Below are 22,660 nucleotides of genomic sequence, written 5' to 3'. Positions count from 1 at the left end.
CGAATCGTAACTTAAGTCGAGTCAAAAGTTGAAAAATTGATTGTTTCAGGAGTCAGTTAAGAAGGGAAAGCCGAAAGAAAAGAGAGGATTCGACGGACGGCCATGTTGTTTGAAGGCGCCTTTCACTGGTTTATGCACCTCAACTAGCAAAGATAACCCTATGTTCTGGCCGATCGCTAGTAGAACATCGGATTCATACGAACAAGGCCAGAGTTATAAGATATCGTGCAAAGGCACCTTAATGAAGAAAGATCCAGTACAATAGGAGATGTGAATGAATGTGGAATGGGTGGGAGCGAAAGTCCAGTCGCCGCAGCCAGGTCGGAGGTTGAATATCATGGCTCGTCAACTTCATCGTCTCATAATAGAATGGCATGGTTTTAAAAAGTCCAAAACATAAGAAAAGTTGTCGCGAGAGAAATCACCATAGTTCATAATAACCTTCACGGTTTTATTGCATCCATTGCATGTAAGGTGTGGTGAAATAAGGAGAAGATAGCAGGTAAGACCTAGAAGCGCCGAGGTGCTTGGACGTGATTATGCACGGAAACGAGGCGGTTTGAAGGAAACTGAGGGGGCTGAGGGACTTGGAAGCCGCTCAAAGACTCATGTTCAGCAAAAGAGGCTGCTCGTTTAAACCGGCGATCAGAATATTTTTCGTAGATGGCAGGGTGGTGTCTCTGTGGCGCGTCACAGCACTCAAACATCAATTTCATGACAGGATACAGCTGGGAATACGTGTATTTCGAGTAGTGAACATGGGCCGCACCCTAGAAGATGACTCGGTTAGACAAGTACATCAAAGCGCAATCAGCATGAAAGTGAGAGCATACCCAATCCCCTTTTCTTAGCATCATTCGTGCAAGGCAGTGTGCAGCTGCCGCAACAAAACTCGGAGGACTGCCAACAAATCTTTCATCCATGATGGTGATTTCGAGGAAGTACTTGGCCAAGGTTCGGGTCTCGAGGTCGTAATCATCGGCTTTGCTAATTCGACGTAGAAAGTTCATTGGGCCTGGCCATCCAAGCTCAAACTGAAGCAAGCTAAGCATGAATCGTTCCGCCTTTAAGATTTCTTCGGCGGTGTAACCATTATCAACCATGTAAACGATCTCTTGAACGGATGGGCAATTAATCTCTTCGTATTTTGCTGCGATGAAAATTGCAGTTGCACCGACAAGCTGAAGCTTGCCTAGCGAGACAATTTTGCAAGAAAGAAACCGATCAATGTAATTGACACAAAGAAAAAGAGTTTCGGGAAGCAGGTTAAAACGAAGGTGGACTTGTACAATCCAATCCATGAGAACTGAGCGCATAGACCACTGAATTTCAGCTTGAGTGTCCATATAATGGGGATTGGGCATCAGTTTAATCTATTATATCAATAGTCAGTGTTAGCTTTTAACCGGGATGGCGTAGAATCGGTACCTCGAGCTTCCTCATGTAATCAAAAATCTCATCCCCGTATTCGGCAACCATGGTGGGATCGGAGCATTCCTCTTCATAATCCTGGACGGCTCTGGTAGATTCGACTACCTGTTTAGCAAGTGCCAGCTCTTGCTTAATATTCACACTAATTTCGGGAAATAGGACTGTGGTGGCGTTAACAGTGGTGTTATCAGTACTATAAAGCTGCGAGCGAGCAGTCACACATCCATCGTCCACATAGGGCCCATTATCCTCATCCCATGTTTCTTCCGGATCAAATTCTGTGGAATGATGAGCATAAGGCACCATTGCTTCCTCTTCTGAAATTTTTGCAACAAGGCCAGCGATGGGCCTTTCCTGGCTTGTTTGAATGTCCGGCGCAGGACCTGGGCCTGACTTCACTTCAGTTGACAACTCAGGGATCCGAATCGCAGGATTGTGTGGCTTGTAAACCTTGATCTCTCCATTGTCTTCGATGTAAATTCCTTCAACTTTTTGAAGACCGTCAGTCCCATTGAGCACAGAAGAGTTCTCCTTAGGCTCCTTAGCGTGAATGCTAGAGGCATCATTGTAATCATGTGAGGTGCAGTGTGCATTGGAGCTTAGGGCTCCTTCAGAAGTGGTATGCTTGGCTTGTGTTGAAGAGGGATTTTTGTCGGCAGCAGAGGGAGCTGCCTCGAGCAAAGCGGGCAGAACAGATTCCTGAACAACGGTATTGCGTCTTGTAGGCGGCTTCCGGGCGTTTACCGGCAATTTATCCAGAGCAGTAGTCTTTATAGTCGCGGTTCCTGCATCGGCAGTAGTGCTTTTGTTCAATATTTTTGTCGTGGAGACTTGAGAGGCGCGTTGGTTCGGTCGGGCGATGGCAGCAAGCTTCTCCGTTGGTCTCAGCTTTTCCTTCGCGCTGACAGTGAAGCTATCGTCTTTCGCCAACCGTAGGATATTCGCGGTATTGCTAACGTTGCCCAATGCAGCTCGCTTCAGGGGTTCCTTGGCTCCATCAGCCCGGGCAAGTGTCGACAATGCCGGGGTGGACTTGTTGCGTTGGTGAAGAGTTTTGCCGTTGAGGTTGGCGATCGGCGCATTCTCGTCGCCCCGAACGCGCAAGGCCTTCGGACGCTGTGGCTATATACAAAGAAACATCAGCGATGCTCCGAGTCTGCATCAAAGGGGGTTTAAAAGGGAACCTCAGTGACATGTGCATGTGGCCCACGGGCACATCCGATATCATTGGGACTATCATACCTTAGCATCCATTATTCAATACGATAGAGATCGCAGATTCAATCCTCGAATCGAGATATAGGGTAAGGTTGAGTCCCGTTAAAAAAGAACCCTCATTCACTGCTGGATTTCGTCTTTGCAGTATTCCGTAGAAAGCCTCGAAACTTTACTGCAATCTCATTAGGACCCCCAATTGCGCGGCCCCCCCTTGAAATAGCAAGCTCAGCAGCCCTTTACCGGTCAGCGAAGACAAGCCAAAGGATGCGAGGAGAAGAGAGGTCCGGGTTGCGTGTGTGGACGTGCGAAAGGGCTTGTTGTTGCTGCTGAGTTCCTTGCTTGGAGCCGCTGAAGAGGTAGCCAGGAGCAGTAAACAAAGCTAGTCCCAAAGGGGGAAAGGGGCCGGTCGGTTTGGCCGAGCAACCACCAGCACGCCTTGATTACGTCACAAGCTTTTGCACCAGACACGTCCTCCCGCACACGGCGGAGAGAGCGCTGAAGCCCGCACTCCGCCCAACACAGCTGGGCTTTGAGAGGCACAGACTGCTGCTGTATTCACACAGTCAATGCGACATATTTTGTGAATTTTTTAAGTGAAATTGAGTGTGAAATTGGGTGGATATTCACATGTGGTTAGCTTCCAGCACTTCACGCGTGAAGAAACACGCTACAACACCAGTTCACGTGATGATGGAACACCCGCGGAATTTCCGTCATTCCATCCATGACCAGCACATCAGACGAGAAGGAATGAGGGACAAAGCCACACAGAATGGCATCATAAAAGCAAAACTTGATCCAAATACGCGGATCTAACCATCTGCGGCCTGCACCGCTGAGTTATCCCGTCCTCTCTGCAGGGTTGACCAGCGAGATTTGGCGGGTAAGCTAGCCGGGTTGATCCGACCAGCCAGCGCTTTCGGGGTCGTCCGAATTGAATAACGAACCTGACGGGCGTCTACCCTCATTGTGGTCGCGGCGACGGACGCGCGATGGGGTGTCTTTCGGATCGGTGAGGGAGTCGAGACCTGCGTCGGCGGTCACAAGGTAGTTGTGAGAGTTAAGTTGTTCCGAGCCTGCCAAGACGTGCGCAAAAGTCTCAGCTTCGAATTCCTGCGTAATCGCCGGTTCCAGTTTCAGGCTGTCCTGTCGCTTTGGCCTTTTCGCCTGAGTTTCTTTGTTGGAAACAGCGTAAGTATGTATGCAGCATATGCACAGTAGACATGGCCGAGGCGAATTCTTTTGCATGATAACATCGGGACTGATGGACGGTGAGGGCTGCCGGGGACTGACGCCTACTGTTACGGCATGTAGTTTTGGAAAATGAATCTTTTTAACCTACGATGGACTCGAGCTCGGACTCTTCGAATCATATAATAATATTCTCATTGCAACCTCGATACCGTTCCATGGGACCTACGAGAGCATGAATTCTCATCGTCAATGATGAATCGCTCCTCCAGGTCAAGGCTGGAAATCCGACGCAAATTCTATCCTAACGCACCAATGAACATGGAAATTTCATTCTGATATAGGTACATACATGGTTGTTTGTTGTTTGTTGCAGTCGAATAATTGCCAGGATTTCTGGCCAAAGTGGTATGTTATGGAACGGCTTGCATCTGTCCATCCTCCAAAGTGGAGATCGTCCTCCGAAAGATGGAACAGCACCACCCTATTAGCAGGGTGTATGGGCCCCAGTTTTTGTCAGCCTGTCGGGCATTCTGGTTTCTTTCTTTGCCAGAGACTGACAGGCCCTCTTTGAAGCTGTTTCCAGTAACTTTCTAGGGGAAAATTCTCGGTCGCACAAACAGCGTTCCCCAAACTCACTCCTGTTCAGTTGAAATTGACCCCTCAAAATTAGCTCGGGCCACAGGAATTGAAAGGGGGGCAGTGATTCACCAGGATTGACCCGGAAATAGTGATTAGGACGGGTCCAGCTGCCTTGACGTGGCCGCCGCAAGAGGCTGTTCTCTCAGCCAACCAACGGCCGGCACTTGTATGTGGTGGCTATCTCGCCCGTCTTCGCTCTCCTCTTTGGCGAACGGGCACGATCGCACCTCGAGATTGGAGAACGAGGGAAATCCACAACCCGATCAGCAGCGGTAGTTAGAGAACCCGGCCCAGAAAGCTCGTCGCTTGGGGCGATTTCCCAAAAAGATTCGCATTTTGGAAGCAATGCGACCGGATTCAAAAAAGAGCGCCATGCCCCAGCTTCCCTACGCCTCCTAAACTGTCCACTCCTCAATCTTACGACCTTCTTCCAGGGTCAATTAAAAGCTTCTCGTAATCTGAAAGTATATTGTTTCTCTGTACCGCGCTCCAGGCCAAATGCGACATAACTCGCTGGCACAGGCTTTTGCGACAGTCCCCAGCGGAAACGAGTGCAAGGAGATGGTAATGAACATAGTAAATAATGATATTTGCAGAGAAAATTTTCAGAGAGGAGTCTCTGAAGAATAACCGTAGATAATTAATTATCGGATGAGAAGCGTTGAGAGTCGTGTCTGGTGGTCATGCTCCATCCACCGCATGTTCCTTCACCTATTTAGGTGTGAAACCTCCACTGTTCGCAACTTCGCTCTCCCAACATCTCCCTTGTCCTCTTGCGCCTCCTCGACAACGGCCATTTCAATCAACAACACTCTTGCTTGTTTTTATCTTTGGATCCAAGTACATAATAGTGGTTTATGTGAGCCTTTTGCCTTATATTGTCATTTGCTCTTTTCTGTCTGCTGTTGCTTGAGTTCTCCTCTCTGCTTCCAGGAGCCCACCGACTGGGTTCTGCACCAAAAACCCTCACCGTCCACGCCGTCGTCAACCCTCATCGTCTGTGCTTACGGCCGATGGCCGTCATCCCTGTATGATTGCGATTCAGCTTTGACTTCTTTGGAGAAGCCCAGGTAAGTTTCTCTGTCGATTCGGCCTCATCCGGGCTCTCCCCAAATTCGAGGGTCGGCCACAGCTGCACTCTTCCTGTCCTCTCGAGTTTGACTCAATCATCATCACCAAACGGCTGTATGCCTGATATGGAGTCATCGCGATTTTCGAGTCGACCGTATTCCCCTACTTTTGTGACCAAATGCTGATAATGCCACCTTTGTCCTGTAGTGCATCGCCTTCCCGTCTTAGCCGCTACCCCGTCCTTGCGCGGACCTCGAAACCTACGGTTTCTTCGAACTATCCCTTAACTATAGACCGATTTTGAATTCTCTACCCCTCAATAATTTCACTATTGGGACCGATAACCGCTACGGCTGTTATGAGATAGATGGAGGTCACAAACCTCATTTCGAACCTGCCGCTGAAACCCGGCACCAAGTCAAAAGATGCTAATCTACACGAAACTACAAAAGACCACATTTCTGATCACTTTTCACACGATAGCACTACAATGATGGCTGTCTCCCCCAAAAATCATACAGTTCTTGAAAATGGGTATTCAACGCCACCTGACCCGTCCCCATCCCACGATGGAAGCACCGGGAACTTAGTAGCCCAACAAGCTTCATCCGTGAATCCACCCCCCAAACATGTCGCTTTTGAATTGTTGCTTGACGAAGAGTCGAAAATGAAAGCAAGAATACCGATGAGGGTACAGATCTTTCCCCATGATACTACGGACTCCATCGTTACGACCGTGAAAAATTTCTACGGTATCTATGATGGAACGGGTAGCGGTGTGAGTTTCGAAGACGAAAATGCGACGACCTTGATCGCACGCTACGAAAATCTGCGGAACAATATGACGGTATACGTCCGTGTGATCCCAAATCACGGTCACTCGGCTCGCCAGCCGTACTATGGAGGACCTCAAAATGAGGGTGCCGCCCGCCCTTGTCTTGGAGAGCCATTCCGACCGTCGTCAAATCATGGTCGGCCGCCTTCAAGGCCGACATCTAGGGTTTCACGGAAGCGTAGTGCCTCTCCGTCTGGACGTGGACGTCGAAGTGCATCTACTCAAAAGGCGCCACGATCGGGCAATAAAAGTCGCGGCTCCAGCACCCATGGTAGCTTCCTCGAAGATGCCCTAGTCCCCTATAGCGACAGTGATGGTGGTCACGCCTCCATCACTAGCTCAAAGAAAGGGAGAAATGATCATTTCGCCAGCTCCGACATCAGTATGGAAAACATCCTTCATGATGGTCGAAGGAAGAGACCAAAATTTGAGAGTTCGGTATGAACCTCTACTCTACCCACGTTATATCCTTATTATGATCACCATCTGTGTATCCCGATTTATCTAACCTTCTTCTCCTCGTCCAGGAATTACCCTTGTTCGCTCCTCCCCAAGTCCCTAGAACCACATCTACCTCATCCATATCGCCCCAACGACGCACGACGATCCAGGACGGTGCTTCACCCTTCGCAAGGCCAGCACATCCTTTTGGAGCACAACACCCATTGCATTCTCCTCAGGGTCTTAGAAATCACGAGCAGTTATATTCTCTTCAAGGGAATTCTCCTTACGCCACACCTGGAGCCCCACACCACGGGCATCATCTGCGAGAACGCACTAATTCTCACTCTGTTGGATCGTACGGAAACCGAATAAACAACTATGGTATTCTTCCGACCCCAGATCCCACAATCGCGAGTTGCATCTCAGACGAAGATGTGGCTATGCAGTTAATTCGGCTTGGTGATGCGTCGAATTTCTCCCACGGCCGCACCTCTCTGTCCACAGCGGACGATGCTTTTAGTGGCATTGTCGATGCTTCATCGACCGGGGCAACTTCGGACGGAGAGATGAGTGGAGATGAAGATGTACTACCTCACAAAACAACAAGAATGGATCATGACGGCTGCGACCCGAGCAGCGATGGCATTGATTGGGAGTATCAACCGGAAGGTCTCCCTGTCGCTCTAAAGAGCGAGTGTGAAGATGGTGATCATTATAACGCTCAAGCTGCGAGGGCCAAACGAGCTAAGCACAAGCCAAACGCAATGGCTAGTGCAAAAACAAAGCAGGGTACAATCTCCAAGTCAGCCAAGGTCACAAAGGCACGTTCCACTACGGCGGCTCGAAAGACAAAATCGGCTATTGTCAGTGGCACCAACAAAATCGCACCCCCGCCACCTCCGATCATGAATGCGCAAGTGGCACGCAAAGCGTCTGGATCCGGATTGAATTTCCAGCACCAGCTCGCAGCCGACGAAGAGGACTTATCCACCAAACCACGGTGCCAGCGATGCCGCAAGAGCAAGAAAGGTTGCGATCGGCAACGACCTTGCCAGCGATGCAGGGATGCCGGTATTGGTATTGAAGGGTGCATCAGTGAGGATGAAGGCAACGGGCGCAAGGGTAGATATGGACGCCACATGGGCGTGCCTATCAAGAAGGTGATGAACCCAGTCCCTGCCGGTTCAGAGTCCCAGACCATGGGACTTTCATTTGCCTCAGCTTCTGCTGCTCAGGCTGCCAGTAAGAAAAGAAAGAGATAATTCCTCCGGGCTATCCAGTATCCATGCTATCGCAGTCCGGGTTCCGCAATTTATATTATTTTTTAACGATGTCAATTCGGGCCCTTGCTGCCACCCAGTCCGCCCATCTCTCGGACACGCCCTGAATATGACCGGCGGAATGTCTTATTCACTGTGATAACTCTTCTCACTATGGTATGCTTGTCCTTTATCGATGTTTAGTCTATAGCTTATATTTGGAGTACTGCTTAAGTGTTTCTGGCATTTTTCAATTTGATGTGTTGTTCCAAGCATAGAGCACCAGCTCCATTCATGACTTTCGAGAAGGCAGGTTTCCTTGCCCGGTAGTATAACCTTATATGTTATCAATCGTTTTATTCTGAGGAAGCCTTTCTCTTTTACACTCGTTTTCCTATTATCGGGATAGGTTATCCTCTCCTTCGCCCACTCTCCTTGAGTCAATTCCTTGCATTGCTGTCTCCTTTTCAGTTTTCCTCTTTTTTTATTTTTTTCCTTCTCTCTCCTTTTTTCCCCTTTTTCCTTTTCCGAGCAATGCGCCTATCTCACAGTATCTATTTAATTGATGCTTCTTGCTGAATGCCCTATCTCTCGAGATCCCTCTCTCCCAGTTTCCCGTTCTTTTCCATACTGGGCTTGGAGAGGCTACGAAAAAGATGCTGCTTCGATGCACCATACACACTCCCAGCTTCATTTCATTTCTCTATGTGTTTAGCTACTGTCCTTACTGCATATGTTTATAGCTATTGTTGGGGTGTCTTGTATTCGGCTATGAATTCCTTTCTTATCCCACTGCTGCTCCCATTTGCTCTGCCGCGATTGTGATTTGTCGTCGAGTTCGAGTCTACAAGTAATATGTAGCGAGTACTGCGTATAATCTTATCTTATTCAGGCTGAGTTGACAGTCACGCGACACGGCGTTCCGCGTAAGTAGCGGCACAGTCTCGGGGATCCTGATGCGCTCTGAGCTTCGCCGGTTCGCAGCTGTATCTCCGCCACCGGCACAACTTCCAATGGCAAAAAGTCGTTTGGCGTGCGATTCACCTGACCGCTGATTGGACGAAAGCTGCCGCCTCGCCTGAGCCACAGGAAAATTAACCGTATATGGTTAGCGCCACAATTGCAAGTGGGGCCGTCGGAACATCAACGGGCCGATACGATTCCGAAAAGAGTCGGCGGTGGAAACTGTGGATGCGGCGGATTTTGAAGGCGGGCGGGTTGATATTAGGCGGGGGAGAATCAGCGATAGTTTCTCTTTATTCAGATAGGCATTTCATCCTGCCTATATTCAGGCGATATAGGCATACTTGCGATTTGGAGTTTAAATCTATAATGACATAGCGCACTGTTTACCCTTAGACCCCTTGACGATTCACTTTTTCTCACGCCTGCTCTGCGCTTGGGGGCCCGGTGCGTCGAGAGCAAAGAACCATGCCTCCCAAAGCCGCGAGCAATCGCCAATCGGCGGCGCGCCGCCCTATCCAAGTAGACTCTGCGTCTCCAACTCCCGGTCCTTCAGGCACCACTCCCTCCGAGAGCTCTAGATCCTCTCTCCCCGCGCAAGCCACCCCCACCGCACGAGGAGGGCCAGTCCAACGTCTCCAGACCCTCAAAAAGCGTGCACCCTCGGGAAGTCTTGTACCTTTGAACCCAGATGGAACCGCCCCCAAGCCCACGTTGAAATTCCAGCCGAAGGCCGTTGCGCGTCGCAGCAAAGAGGAACGAGAAGCCAGGGAGCGACTCGAGGCGGAGAGACAGAGAGAACGGATATCAGAAGCTGCTGCCGCAAGGCGCACGGCTACCCGGGGCGATCGTGGGCGAGGCAGAGGTCGCGGGAGGGGTGGGGCGTTTGGTCGAATTACTGCGGACGTTGGTGGACCATTGGGTTCTGGCAGAGGAAGTAAATTCAAGGGCAAATACGGCCAATTCGGCGCAAAGCGCTCTGGCGTTTACGGGTCAGGCGGACACGGCGGAGGGGGAGATGTCTCGTCTGATGAAGGGAGCGACTATGGTCCGCGGTTTAGTATCGACCAGATCAACATTAGCAGCGATTCGGAGAGCGAGGCGATAGACGCCGGGAAAGACAAGATGCCGGCGAAGAGCCCAGTGGGAGGTCGCGGGCTCCGACCTATTCGTGTGGAAAGACAAGAGCACGTGGAGCGCATAATGGATATCAATACCGATGCGAGCTCGAGTAAATCGGCGGAACTCCGGCGACAAGCCAAGCAGAAAACTGGCAACGACGACAGTTTGTTTGTTGAATCAGATGATGAAGAATTGGTCGAAGCCGAAGATGTTGAGATGGCTGATTCTGAGCAGGCTCCGCCTATCAAGGAAGAACCTACGGATGGCGATACGGGCGTCGCAGACGACATTCCCGCTGCGGGTGACAAGGCCACTGCTCATGCTAGAGACACGGTCCCCGGTAAACTGAAGAAAATTCGGAAAAAGGTCACCATAAAGGATGCACGAAGCATGCTACAAACAGAAGAAGAACGACAGGAGTATGATCGACACGAGGAAGATATAGAGCAACTCAAACAAGCGCTGGGGAACATTTCCACCGCCGACATAGCAACTGGTGCCGAGGCAGGTGATGAAAATAAAATAAACGCCGAAGCTATCAAAGATGAACGTCAAGGCCGGCTCTTCCTCCTCCAATTCCCACCCATGACTCCCAACCTCATGACCCCATCTGCCAGGCAAGATCAGTCCGACGAAACGACAACTCTCGATGGCGCGTCCACAGCACAGGCGCCTGAAACAATCACGATTAAGAAAGAAAACGGCACCACCGCCCATATTCCCCTAGGCGGATCCGCAAGTCTTACTGTCCCCAGCAAATCAGCCTCTTCTATTCCCTTTATCTCGGCGACGAACAGCCAACTTCCACCCGGCCGCGTTGGCAAGTTGAAAGTCTACAGGTCCGGGCGTGCGACGATAGATTGGGGCGGAATCAGTTTCGAGCTGAACAAGGGCACCGATGTTGACTTTCTCCAAGACGCCGTGGTAGCGTCGGACTCGAAACCGGGAGAAAATCACGGCGCCGATAGGAAAATCTGGGCGATGTCGCAGGTAACTGGAAAATTTGTGGTAACACCGGATTGGGATAAATTGCTCAGCGAGTGATGGTGAAGCTGGGGGAATTTTTCGTTGTTTTCTTGTTCCTTTCCGTCAGCATTTATGAGCGCATAGACATTTGGAGGCATTCTTTTATTTGGCCAACGGAGTTATTATTATTACGCTATTTGGGTGGAGAAATAGGAAAAGTCTGTATCTAACTAGAAGTCTTGAATCTAGCATCTGTCTCTTCCGAGTGGAATAGGATATCTTTTTACCGTATTTGAATCCTCCTCCTGAACCCGCTCCCCCAAAACACACACTCGCAATATTCATCGCTTATACGCAATTGCGCTTGGAAATGATAAGGCCCGGCAAAATTGAGTATGCGGCACATGATCAAGAGTTAAATCCCTACATCATCTACACGCCGTGGATATTTGCCCATGGGGATTCGTATCCGAGGGATATCATGGTGGCAAACGATGATCGCGCGCTCCCTTATTGATTTTAGCTCTGCCATCTCATAGCCTTATCGTACAAATTTTCTGGTTCGCAAACGTGAAAGTTTCCAGAGGTTCATAGATGATGAGAAGGCGGTCCTTGAATTATTCTTCTTCCGATTTCAGAATGTAAGCCATTTCCATCCCGCGTATTACCTCACTCTTAAGCTCACTCTATAGCAGTTAAAACACCACAAAGGCATGGTCTTAACCCAGGCTCGGCGTGAAGAAGAAGCATATGGCTATCCAATCATGGAGCGGGCGAACAATAATTATAGCTTCGACAAATGAGAACCCCATAACCTGAATTTAATATTCAATCCGTAGGACCGTCTTTCTCAACTCCAGGAAAATATCATGGATATTCTTGAGACCGAGGCCCTCAAGGAATGAGAATAGCTGTTGGATGATAGACAGCTAAGTACGGAATTGTCTTAAGAGACATCTGGACAAGGACAGGGCCTATTCATGGTACTCCTATGGTATGTATGTGCCAATAACAATTTTCTGATGTTCACAAATATTAGTATCTGACTGCCTTCTAGCCATGTGCTCTCATCTGTGATTAAAATGATCCGTCCGCATCTTCACACAGGAGACCGAATTTTTTCTCAATCAGCTGGGCAGCTTACGCACATATCTCAACCAGATGCCACTCGAGCTGGGTCAGTGGATTGATTGTAACTGGTTGGACAGGTTCTAATGATGTATCCGAGCAAAACTGTGGGCTGGGCCACCCAGTTCAGTGATGTATTCATTCTATTCCTAACTAGCCTTGTAACTCAATTTGGACCTGCGATAACATTGAGACACCGGAGGTGGCCATCCTGCAGGTAGTCATGCGCTAAATCTAAAAATGGTCTTCTTGGAGATCATTGCTGTCGACAAATCAAATAAGAGCGTACAGGATTCTCCGTACATATGCGCATATCATAGTCATGGTGGTGGGTGATATCCGGCCTGGACTGAGCAGAACGAGCCGAAAATGTATCCATGACTTAACTACATAACGCATGTGATGTAAGTATTTTTTTGGATATATTGAGGAATATCTACGGCACGTCTCTTTTAGTTACCAGCAGAAGGCCAATAGAAGAGTAGAGATGACACGAAAGTACAATACTTTGGGCAAATGCCTCAGTAATTAGGGGGGTGATAGATGTATCTAGGAAGGATCCGATACGGGAGCCGGATTTACTATCCACTAGATACTGAAAGGTGATAATGCGGGGATTAAACAGGTTCTCAGACATAACAAGAGCAGCCTGGGTCTGGATGGCCGATATCTGTTGGGCCCCTCCTTTTGTAGGCTCGTCAGTCCGTTTCCCAATATGCAAGTAACTCTCTGGATTTCTTTGCGAATTGGAATTGGCATGGCTTAAATATGAAATCATGTTCGAAATATTTGGGATCGACTGTCGATATCAACAATGGATCCCTTCTTCGTTGTAAGTGAATGGTGGGTGACATATTAGTCGATCACCGGACCGTCATGAAAAGCTAGCAACGCCGTGTAGGCATATTGGAGGGCAAAGCGGACGTTGAGCGATCATTATCAACTCAGCCAAGCACTGCGACCATGGAACCGCTGTAATCATCAACCTTAAAACCAGTCAAAGTATGGCTCCCCCTCGTCATTTCAGCTAGCCAAAATTGCAAATCAAGATTGAAAGGTTTTCCGCATCTTAGATCAGGGTGGCTTTGAGCTGGTGTCCGAGTGAACCCGGGCTTAGAGTGTCTGGAGTGTTAGCTAAAGCAGGAGCTACACAAGAACTCAGAAATTCGCATTAGAAGGTCTCAACCCCCCAGCTTGCAGACATCATTATCGTTGAATGAATTATTTTATTCCCCGACTTGACTGGCGGAGTAACCGGCAGCTAATATGCTGTCCGCGTTGCCAAAAACGATACCCAAACCTTCCCAACCTGGCGGATGGCATCTCGAAGATTAGCGTGTCACTTACGAGCGGACAAGCAATCTGCTTGATAGAACTAAGGATATTCCCAAAGAAGAACATAGGATCATTCGGAATTCAGGGACATTCTTGATAACGTGCGAGCCTCCGAGCCTCGCTACTAGAGGAATGTTTGACGAAATACCCCATCAGTTAAGGCCAAATACGGACAAAGAATCACGTATCAAGTACAATGTCGGGAATTTTGCCTTGTTCCTCCGCAGATTGCCCGAGAGCAAGCGGCCTGTTGCGCGATCGCATTCTGACCCAGCTAAAGACACGATCATTATCAGTGCTTGCGAGTCTAGTTCTTAAGCAACATAGCTGAACGTTCGCGATCATCGATTTGATGAATCCTCAACAAAAAGCCTCCCAATTCGAGCACGGCACAATCTTTCAGGCATTTCTCAACACGGGAGGCTATCATCGCTGGCACGGTCCGGTGGATGTGGTAATAAAACAAGGCCGTCATAGTTCGGGGAGCATACTGTTCGGGAATTCGCCCTCACGCTGCCTCGGACCCTTCAGTGCCAGGGAACACCCAGCATCTCGTCGCTTCGATGGCGATACGGGCATTGATCTTCATCAAGGCCAAGATTGTTGTTGTCGGAGTGGATGTTTTATCCAGTTGTCAAATCACGGTGGTCGAGGGGTAAGAGGTCGCAAGGGACAAGATATCGGGATGTTCCACCAGGGAGGCGTAGCTCATTGCTTGTTCCTCTAGCTTGGCGTGGGTAAGCTGGGAGGGACGACCATTAGGGGAGCCGGTTAAGGTGAACAGCGCGTTTGCTTCTGTGGAGGAGTAGGAGTTCGACTACAGCCAGCATTTCGGGCGCGCGTGTTTTTCGGCCGTATATTTGACTAGTAGTTGAAATATGAGCTATCTTAATTTCTCAGTCGAGTAATTAGCGAGCAGAATAATTGCCGCCTTGGGGTTCCATGGCTTACCTGTATCCTGTCGTGCATTGAAGCAGAACAACTTGCGCGATGGCGGGTTTGGTGATGTTTGCGTTGTTTGCTTCTGCACTTCATCGACCCGCCTGCAAACAAGACAACATGGTCAATCTGCTTTAATCGGACATGCAAAATCGAGCCTTGTCACTGGAGAATCACAAGTCGTGTTCGCTTATCAAAATTTCCTTAGGTTTCCCTCCTGATCAAGCCTTCTTTTCGCCCTCGATTCTTCCCAAAGACGAAACTCTCGACAGTACAGACAGCCTCCCCCATGGATCCAAACCAACTGGGCGGGGTGGCTATTTCCCAGCTCAGGCCGTGCAGCAAGGACCTCAGCAATACAGCCAGGTACCTGTTTGCACGGAGCCATCGCGGAATAAATTATAAGCAGCACACTGATATCCTGCAGAAGCCAGGCTAGAAGCATGACTACAACCTGTCACTGCCGTGGAGTGATCACTACTATCTTGTCTGCTCATTCACATTAACACGTCCTGAGTTTTAGGGAGATGCCAATGGTGGCATAGGGCCTATAGCTTTTTGATGGCAGTCCGTGCTCTGCAATCATTTCTACAGACTGCCAGGTCTCATGGGAACGCAAATTATTACTTTATACTGGTCTCAATCACCATGTGTTCAAGGAGTCTTCAAAGGATTGTGTCTTGCTTATTCTCTAGAAAAGAACTCCTAAACTTCCAATAATGATGGCACCAAATTTCTAGTTACTTTGTTCTAGGACATTTCGCCGCTTCAACATCCATCATTTCCGCACCAGATGCTCTCCCCACCTCAGCTTCCTAAGCTTCAACAAGGCAGCAAAAAGCCTGGGGCTGTTTGACTGGCGAGCAAACATCTCCGCTGATGCAAATTAAGGTTAAAGCTGCATGCCAAGCTTTGCGGCTCCAATTTCAATTGGCGCAGAAAATCAGCCAATTGAATTGATCGACAGAGTGGAGACTCCAACCAATCGCAGCGCACAGGGGTGACGACGTAATGGTCCAGGGATCTCCGTTGTGATGGACAAGCAGGACGAAACAAAACATCAACGCAAGCTTCTCTTCTTTAACAATCAAACCCGTTCCCATCATCGTTGACACTTTTCCTCTTGCTAGTTCCTGTTATATCCAACCTCTCACTCGGAAAGGGGCTGCAACTGCCAAGTTGATCGAGCAGCGACAGCCCTTAAATCTTCTCATCCGGCCTTTGGTGCACACCCGTCTCATAATGCGGCTTCCACAATCCCTCGTTTTCCTTGCCATTGGGAGCTCTATCCCCCTTACAAGCGCATCCCCGCATGCATACGAACTGGCCCCGGCCGACCGACAGCCAGCACTTCCGTCCTTTGCCCCAAACCAACTCCCGACCCCTGGTTCCTCCCTCTCGCTCTCCCGACCTTCCGCAACCAATTCACCCGTCCTAGACGAGCGAGAAATCGTCAATGCACCTCCCGTCGCTCAGCCTACAAAACACTCACAAATGTCCCCTGTGATGACGGTCAACATCGGTGGGAAACCGGTCCTGTACACACAGAAGTTCTCCGATGTGCCAGACCAGTGGCCGCAGCCGAAGCAAGGGACGATTGGACTAGGGTCCTTGAAGGGAACGATTGGTCAGACGAAGACAATTGGGAAGCGATCTCCGGTGGAAACTACGACGCTAAACGCAAAACAATTCAGATGTAGGACGCCGGAGTGTGCGAAGGCACTATCCGAAGACGCAGTCATCCTCGGCTGATGGATTACTCTTTCTTCTCTATGAACGTGGGAAGCTTTCAGGTGGATTTTCTCTATGGATGGATGGTCGTGGCGTTGAGAAGTACAGACGGATATTTTGAGTCCCGTGGTAAAACGATGCGTGAATACGCACCATGGGATATAACAGATGAATGAACTTTTCTTGGGAGTACACATTTAAGACCTTCAGATGGGTAGAGTAACATTGTACTCCTCGACCTGAGTCATATGCAGCTTAATTCTTTGTAATTTACTGGTACTTGTCTTTATCACTTTCTTGCACTTGACATGGATGGCCCCGTCTGGGTCTATTATATGTGTGAGTACAGGTTCCGGATGCCAACGCCATTTAATATCAATTCGCAGTAAAGGAGATACTTACACGTGTACATGCAGGTTCTTATTTCGAAAATAGTGGTTCCACAAACTTTCCCTCAATCCGATACCATTAAGACCCCACAAAACGCAGAAAAGCTCTTCATGGTTCCTATAAGCCAATGTTTCAGATGGACAGCCTATATCTGGAGCATAGCACGAATATTTTCATTTCCATGATTCAATGGAAACATTGAGAGATGATCAGAATATAACCCCGCCTCCCGCCACTCCCCAAGTTATGCTTCCATCCATTTCACCAACACCCTTCCTAAGACGCAAGCCATTATAACTCCAAACGCAACTCTTAGTTTCCGGTGTGGCAATAAATACCCTCCTCCAATCGTAGCTCTCAAGACCCCATAAATGCCTGGAAGTGGTCTCAAATACTTTACCCTATCAAACGCTGCCGTGCTCGCGGCCGGATCAGTTTTAACCTTGTCATATACACTAGGCAATAGTGACGAGTGGTGCTTTTTCCGCAGCGCATCATACGTCTCACGGTCATATATGGTCCAAAATTCGTTCTCCGTGTAAAAAGTCTGGGCATAGAGCCATTTTGCGCCACCAAGGGAGTAGACCATATGCTCCAGGGCGCGGTTCGCTTCGATAAAGGCACGGTGAGAAGAAGGCCCGGGAGTCCATAGGCCGACATTAAGGAGCATTGTATTTTCTTCTTCTCCTACTCCGTGGACGACCCGTTGAGACTCAGGCGACTTTGACGCCGGTAATATCTGGGGATGAAAAGATGCATATCCTTGTGGATGCGGCTTAATGGGACATAACCACAGCGGATATCGGTCAAATTTCTCGTTCAAGTAATGGATAAAGTCGCCTGCTGCAGGCCACGGCAGCGCAAGATCTTGAATGATAAAGCTGCTAGAAAGCCTGCTCTTATGCAATGCATGGTACATCACGCGTGTATGCATGAAATAATCCAGCAGCCAGCGCGTAAACCTGTTAAACGGGAAGTAGAAATATTCGTATGCGAATTGGGCAACCCAAAAGCCCCCACGATCGTATCGGAAGAGATAGTCCACCAGCGGAATATACTCGATTTTTCGTTCCCTGTGTGATTCTCGGCAAAGTTGTTCGGCATGAATATAAAACCACTCATCAGCTGGACGGCTGAAGGTCCGAAAGCTGCTTTTCCTCTCTACATCAACAGCGCTTGCCATATGACCTGTAACAATCACGCCTCGATCCTTCGCAAAGAGGATACCATCCACATAGTCAACATTTTCATCCCGCATCTTCTCACGCAACACGCTAATCGCCTCTTCGACACTCTGCACAGGGAAATATCCCACCTTAACCCACTTGCTGGTCTCAATCAAGTTGATTTCCAACAGCGTCGTGACCCCTATTGTGCCAAAGCTCCCCGAGACGCCCCAGAACAAGTCATCGTTCTCTCCGGAATCCGGTCGAGCAGTAACCACATCCCCATTGCCCAACACCACCTCGATCCACGTAACGGTTCGATCAAAGAACCCGTACCGAAACGAGCTGCTTTCTCCTCCGGTCCCCGCAAAGGCCCCTCCAACGGTGATGCCGGGAAACTCCATCACCACAGGTGGAACGAGGCCATGCGGCAGCGTAGCTGCAACGAGCTTATCCATGGGAACGTTCGGCTCCACGAGTACGGTTTTTTTCTCGGCGTCGACTTTCAAAATACGTGTGAAAGAGCTGATGTCCACGATCCTGTCATGTTGGAATGACTGAGGACGGGTGCTGTTCGTAGAGCCATGATAGATCCGAAAAGGCAGGCCGCGAGAGTCCAGTCCACGAATGGTCGAGGATACGACGTCCACGGCGGCCTTATGCTGCTCCATTATTTTTGATGATCCAGGGTGAAAACAGATATATCCGTCTATGGATGGAATGTTACGTCCGTTGGACTCCCTTCCCTTGAAAAACGGAGCCCTAGCGGCGAATATGGAACTCACGTTGTCCCAAGGGGTTAGTAGTCAACACTGTTAAGCATCCAATATAATCAGCTGCGAGTCGTGTGAGCTACATTGATGGCGCATTGATGGTCGTGGTCGTCGACAACAAAGTAGAACCTTAGTCAGAAAGCGGTTATCGAGCAGTCAGCGCCACTTAGCCACATCTGGCAGTTGATTAACGTGACGGGCAGCGATGCAGCTGGTGAAAGCGCCAGGTGAGCCCCTCCTGGCACTCGCGCAAATGTGTAGTCTTACCTACAGGAAAAGCGAATGGAAGCCCGGGATTCAGGTGTAGATTTCTCACGAATTCAGTGTATATACAATTACATCAAGTGCACCCATTCCCATTAACGGATTCGCAAAGCGTCATCCGATTTATTATATAGTATCCCAAGATTTATTCCTGCTTCTTAAAGCAAGGAAGCCACTTGTGCAATGCAGCTCTCCACAACTGTCTGGACTTTTCTCCCGCCTTGAAGTAGGATCTAAAATCATAGCAGTGCTGCGCGTTTGGAACTATGTAGCCAAAGATCTCCCGCGGCGATGTTGGCTTATTGCACTCCGGAATTTCAGTGATGATGTCGACCTTCGGGGCAAACCATTCTTGCGAAAGCGGGGAGAGAGACCTCCAAGGGTCATATTGTCCTCCACTCCAGTAAGTATTGGATGGACGCATATGCCAGCCGCCGGTGGCCTTGTTCGTCTGGCGGGCCTTAGGGCGGCGTGGAAGGTAGCCGCTCTTGAGGCCATCGGGGAATTGGCGATAGCAAAGAGACGTCTGGATATAGCGATCCGTTTGGAAATCGGAAAGAATCTCGTGGGGTGGCCAGTTTTGATACTGGAAGTATCCCCATTCGCTGCAGTACTGCCATGTCCAAGCGATACCTGACGGATCTGCCACTCTCTTTCCAAGGTTGCACATGGTTGGCTCGTCTGGGTTTTCGCCCTTGCAGTTCGTCTCAAAGGCGGCGTTGACACGGGGAACAAGACCCGGCCATGCTGCAAACCGCTCTACCACTGCCTTGGCGCCTTTAGTTGGCGCCCAACCCTCAGCAGGAGCTGTCTTATTAGTTTTTGGGTCCGTTTCGAGCCAGTTGCAGAATTGTCCGACTCCGCCGTCTGGTCCTTGACTCTGCCATGTGGCCCAAGTCCAGATCAAAGCTTGTGTGAAGTCGCCATTGGTATTGTTCTGTGCTGTATCTCCAAGGAAAAGCTTCTTTATCTCGGCAGCACTCTCGCCCCGACGAAGCTTTGAGTCAATGTACTTGTAGGCAGCGCGGACATCCTTAGTGCAATTTCCATAACCGTATGCCACCAAACCCCTGTAGACCTGCTCGTAGTAAACACTCATATCAATCTGAGCTTGTACAGGGGCACAGGCAGCGAAGGAAGCAAAGATAGTTTCTGGATATTGGTCTCTTGTGAAGGCAGCTCGCATTCCAGGATACGAGCCGCCGATCATGACCCATGGTGTCGACTTTGGTGTCAGGTCATCGTCTGGAAAGTTCTCACGTTTGAAATTTTTGGCAAAGTATGGAATATCAGCCAATGCTTGCTCGTTGTTTAAGTATTGAAAGTGTTCGGCGGGAGTGTCGAGATTGACCGGGAAGGGATTGGATTCGCCATAATATCTTGATCAAGGTTAGCTTTTCGGATATGTTCCTAGTTGGAACAAGCCACGTAGGTACGTACCGGTGCTCCCAGACGATACCCATACCGTGGAACTCTTCTAGTAATTGAACGAAAAACGAGGTTTCATTCACAAGATAAAAGTCCGCGTAGCGTTGAGCATTGGCCTCGCCGCCATCAAACAAGAAGACCGGGCCTCCGGATTTGTACTTGGAATCGTTAACCCAGAAGCGATTCTTGTACTTGGCATCGGGGTTCTCATGATCGATAGGAATCTATAGACGTGCCAGTTAGACTACGTCCTCCGCAATAAAAACCAAATTCCTATCGAGCTCTATACACACCTCTGTGAATTCCGCTTCTGGTGCGCCGCTCTTTTCGGCGTGATGTTTCATAGCGGCTTTGAAACCGGCACGGTCGGCGAAGACGGTTTCAGGGTCGATGCCCATCATCCCGGCCATCTCTAGATCTTGTTGTAGGGTAGACCATCCCATTCCAAAGGACGCTCCTAGACCTAAGAGCGTGGCGAAGGCAGTGCCTCCGAGAAGTTGATGAGAAAACCTCATCTTGTCAAGTGGGCTGGTGTATGACGGGCAATTCTGCGTTCAATTCCCCACAACGACCAACTTCCCTTGGGAGTGTTGCAAGAACTTATATCCTGTTCTTCTCGGAGAAATAAGCGTAGGCTCACGTTGGCATGGGTTCCAGCCATATACTCCATATTCATCTCCCCCCTGTCATCAGCCCCAGCCTAAATTGCTCCGCTGCCGCAGGCCCGATAAGAAAACTGTCATGCCACAAACCTTAATTTAGTATAGCTGAGGAGGAGTCGTATCTGTTGTACGCTGCAGAGCCCACAGTCTCAGCCCACGAGGGTGAATAAACTGGGTCTGCTGCCATGTCGAGAGAGGAGGCACTCACTTGAAGATTCATCCCCGAAGCCCTTAAACCAAGATGGGCTTCAGATGGGGAGAAGGCTCTGATGTGGAGCTGTTGCAGCCCTATACAGACCACTCCAACGTAAGATCTTTGTGATTGGCTTTAAACCATACAAAACCCAAGGTTCTGAGCTCCTCCGTTGGAGTTAGTTATGTTCGCGAAGCATGAAATTTAGAATTGTGGCATGCCAGTAGTCCTGGTTCGGACCTGGGCAGCCGTCTTCGAATTGCAGGACATGCCGCCCAAAAGTTGCAGAACCGAGGAATCCATGCCGATCCCTGAGAGAGGTCCATATGTCCTCCGTAAGTTACATCAACATCCATACAAATGCGCTCTATGTGGGGTGAGCAATGGGTTGCTGGCTTCCCATTCTCATTCATTTCTGGCCGCGTCGGTGTATGTTGGGAGTTTCTGATTGGTCTTCCAAGGCTACCCGGCATTATGCTCGGGTTTCCGTGCCTCACCAGATGCTGGGGATGTTGGTTTGGCAATCTTCTAGAAATCCCAGACCGCGTCTTCCTCCCAGCAAGAAAGGGAGGGGGTAAAAAGACTGTAGCCAATCACTCGTTCCGTCCCTTGCACCGGGGCAGAGAGACACTAGGCATTAATCCCGGTAGGTAGATCCTGACACCACCTTAACTTTGCTTCGTTCCAACACTCTCTTGCCGGTAAGGGGAGCTGATTGAGCTTATGATTTTGTTTTTGGGAAGCAAGCAATGAGACGGTGGAGAGAGAACGATCGAGGGTGATCTCCGCACTGACCAACGTGGCAAACTTCTGGGATCCGGCTCCAACCCGCGGCTGTAACCTTGGAGGCTGGACTCACTGACCAAGATATCGTCGGACGACAGTTCCCGGGCGGTGGGGTGTATGCCCGGGATGGGCAGTGTAACGTCCACAAGGTTGACATGTTTTCCAAATAAAATAAAAGAAAAATAAAGAAAGGGGAAATCTCCAGGACTCAAGAAGAATCAGACACGGAGGCCAATCAACAGGATGGACTTCTTGCGCTCTCGACGGATCCCGCCTTGTGGTCGTCGTCGTAGTAGTAGTAGTAGCCTCTCGTCAGCTGTTCGCGGGCCGAAAACGTGTTTGTCATCGAAAGGCGGTTCATTGTGGCGCTAAACTGACTTTGGCGTAGGCACGTCGATCTCGTATCCCGCCAGACAAAACAGCCTCGGGCGACCGCAACATCAACGCGACCGCTGACAGGCATCTCCCGGCAACGCAGAGCGCACCAGGAGGGTACTTTTAAACGAGGATCTCGCTCCGGTCAAAGATGATCTGTGAATCACATCAATCTTTTCATATCACGGCTGGCATCGGCCGTGGGAAATATGGAATGTGCTCCTGTCCGTGAATCCCGTTGTGCTGCCCTTTTTGATGCCCCAGATTTGCAAGAACACTTTCCCGTCTCCGTGGACTTCGGACGGATTGCGGAGAAGTGTATCTTTGCGTAACAATATTCCGTTTGTT

At 49.5% G+C, this 22,660-nt stretch overlaps 7 protein-coding genes across 7 annotated transcripts; 3 read left to right on the top strand and 4 right to left on the bottom strand.

Annotated features, from left to right (window-relative positions):
* Positions 1-509: 509 nt before the first annotated feature.
* On the bottom strand, positions 510-2,685 carry D8B26_007898 (uncharacterized protein; the record flags this gene model as incomplete). Its single annotated transcript, XM_003067374.2, has 4 exons — positions 510-770; positions 834-1,373; positions 1,429-2,553; positions 2,674-2,685. The coding sequence occupies 4 exons, from the start codon at positions 2,683-2,685 to the stop codon at positions 510-512; spliced, it is 1,938 nt and encodes a 645-aa protein (XP_003067420.2).
* Positions 2,686-2,727: 42 nt separating this feature from the next.
* D8B26_007897 (uncharacterized protein) lies at positions 2,728-3,944 on the bottom strand. Its single transcript, XM_066125672.1, has one exon. The coding sequence runs from the start codon at positions 3,895-3,897 to the stop codon at positions 3,538-3,540; it is 360 nt and encodes a 119-aa protein (XP_065981756.1). The 5' UTR covers positions 3,898-3,944; the 3' UTR covers positions 2,728-3,537.
* Positions 3,945-5,269: 1,325 nt separating this feature from the next.
* Positions 5,270-8,966, top strand: D8B26_007896 (uncharacterized protein). The gene is made up of 3 exons (XM_003067373.2): positions 5,270-5,552; positions 5,761-6,826; positions 6,916-8,966. Exons 2-3 carry the CDS (start codon positions 5,921-5,923, stop codon positions 8,092-8,094), a joined length of 2,085 nt encoding a protein of 694 aa, XP_003067419.2. The 5' UTR covers positions 5,270-5,552; positions 5,761-5,920; the 3' UTR covers positions 8,095-8,966.
* A 556-nt stretch (positions 8,967-9,522) lies between these two features.
* D8B26_007895 (uncharacterized protein) lies at positions 9,523-11,220 on the top strand (the record flags this gene model as incomplete). Its single annotated transcript, XM_003067372.2, has 1 exon — positions 9,523-11,220. One exon carries the CDS (start codon positions 9,523-9,525, stop codon positions 11,218-11,220), a length of 1,698 nt encoding a protein of 565 aa, XP_003067418.2.
* Positions 11,221-15,786: 4,566 nt separating this feature from the next.
* Positions 15,787-16,296, top strand: D8B26_007894 (uncharacterized protein; the record flags this gene model as incomplete). The annotated part of the gene is made up of 1 exon (XM_003067371.2): positions 15,787-16,296. One exon carries the CDS (start codon positions 15,787-15,789, stop codon positions 16,294-16,296), a length of 510 nt encoding a protein of 169 aa, XP_003067417.1.
* A 613-nt stretch (positions 16,297-16,909) lies between these two features.
* Positions 16,910-18,502, bottom strand: D8B26_007893 (uncharacterized protein; the record flags this gene model as incomplete). The annotated part of the gene is made up of 1 exon (XM_003067370.2): positions 16,910-18,502. One exon carries the CDS (start codon positions 18,500-18,502, stop codon positions 16,910-16,912), a length of 1,593 nt encoding a protein of 530 aa, XP_003067416.2.
* A 511-nt stretch (positions 18,503-19,013) lies between these two features.
* On the bottom strand, positions 19,014-20,811 carry D8B26_007892 (uncharacterized protein; the record flags this gene model as incomplete). Its single annotated transcript, XM_003067369.2, has 3 exons — positions 19,014-20,247; positions 20,309-20,520; positions 20,590-20,811. 3 exons carry the CDS (start codon positions 20,809-20,811, stop codon positions 19,014-19,016), a joined length of 1,668 nt encoding a protein of 555 aa, XP_003067415.1.
* Between the last annotated feature and the right edge of the window lie 1,849 nt (positions 20,812-22,660).

The sequence above is a fragment of the Coccidioides posadasii genome, chromosome 4, assembly GCF_018416015.2.
Source record: "Coccidioides posadasii str. Silveira chromosome 4, complete sequence".
Lineage (NCBI taxonomy): Eukaryota > Fungi > Ascomycota > Eurotiomycetes > Onygenales > Onygenaceae > Coccidioides > Coccidioides posadasii.
This window is presented reverse-complemented; position numbering and strand designations above follow the sequence as displayed.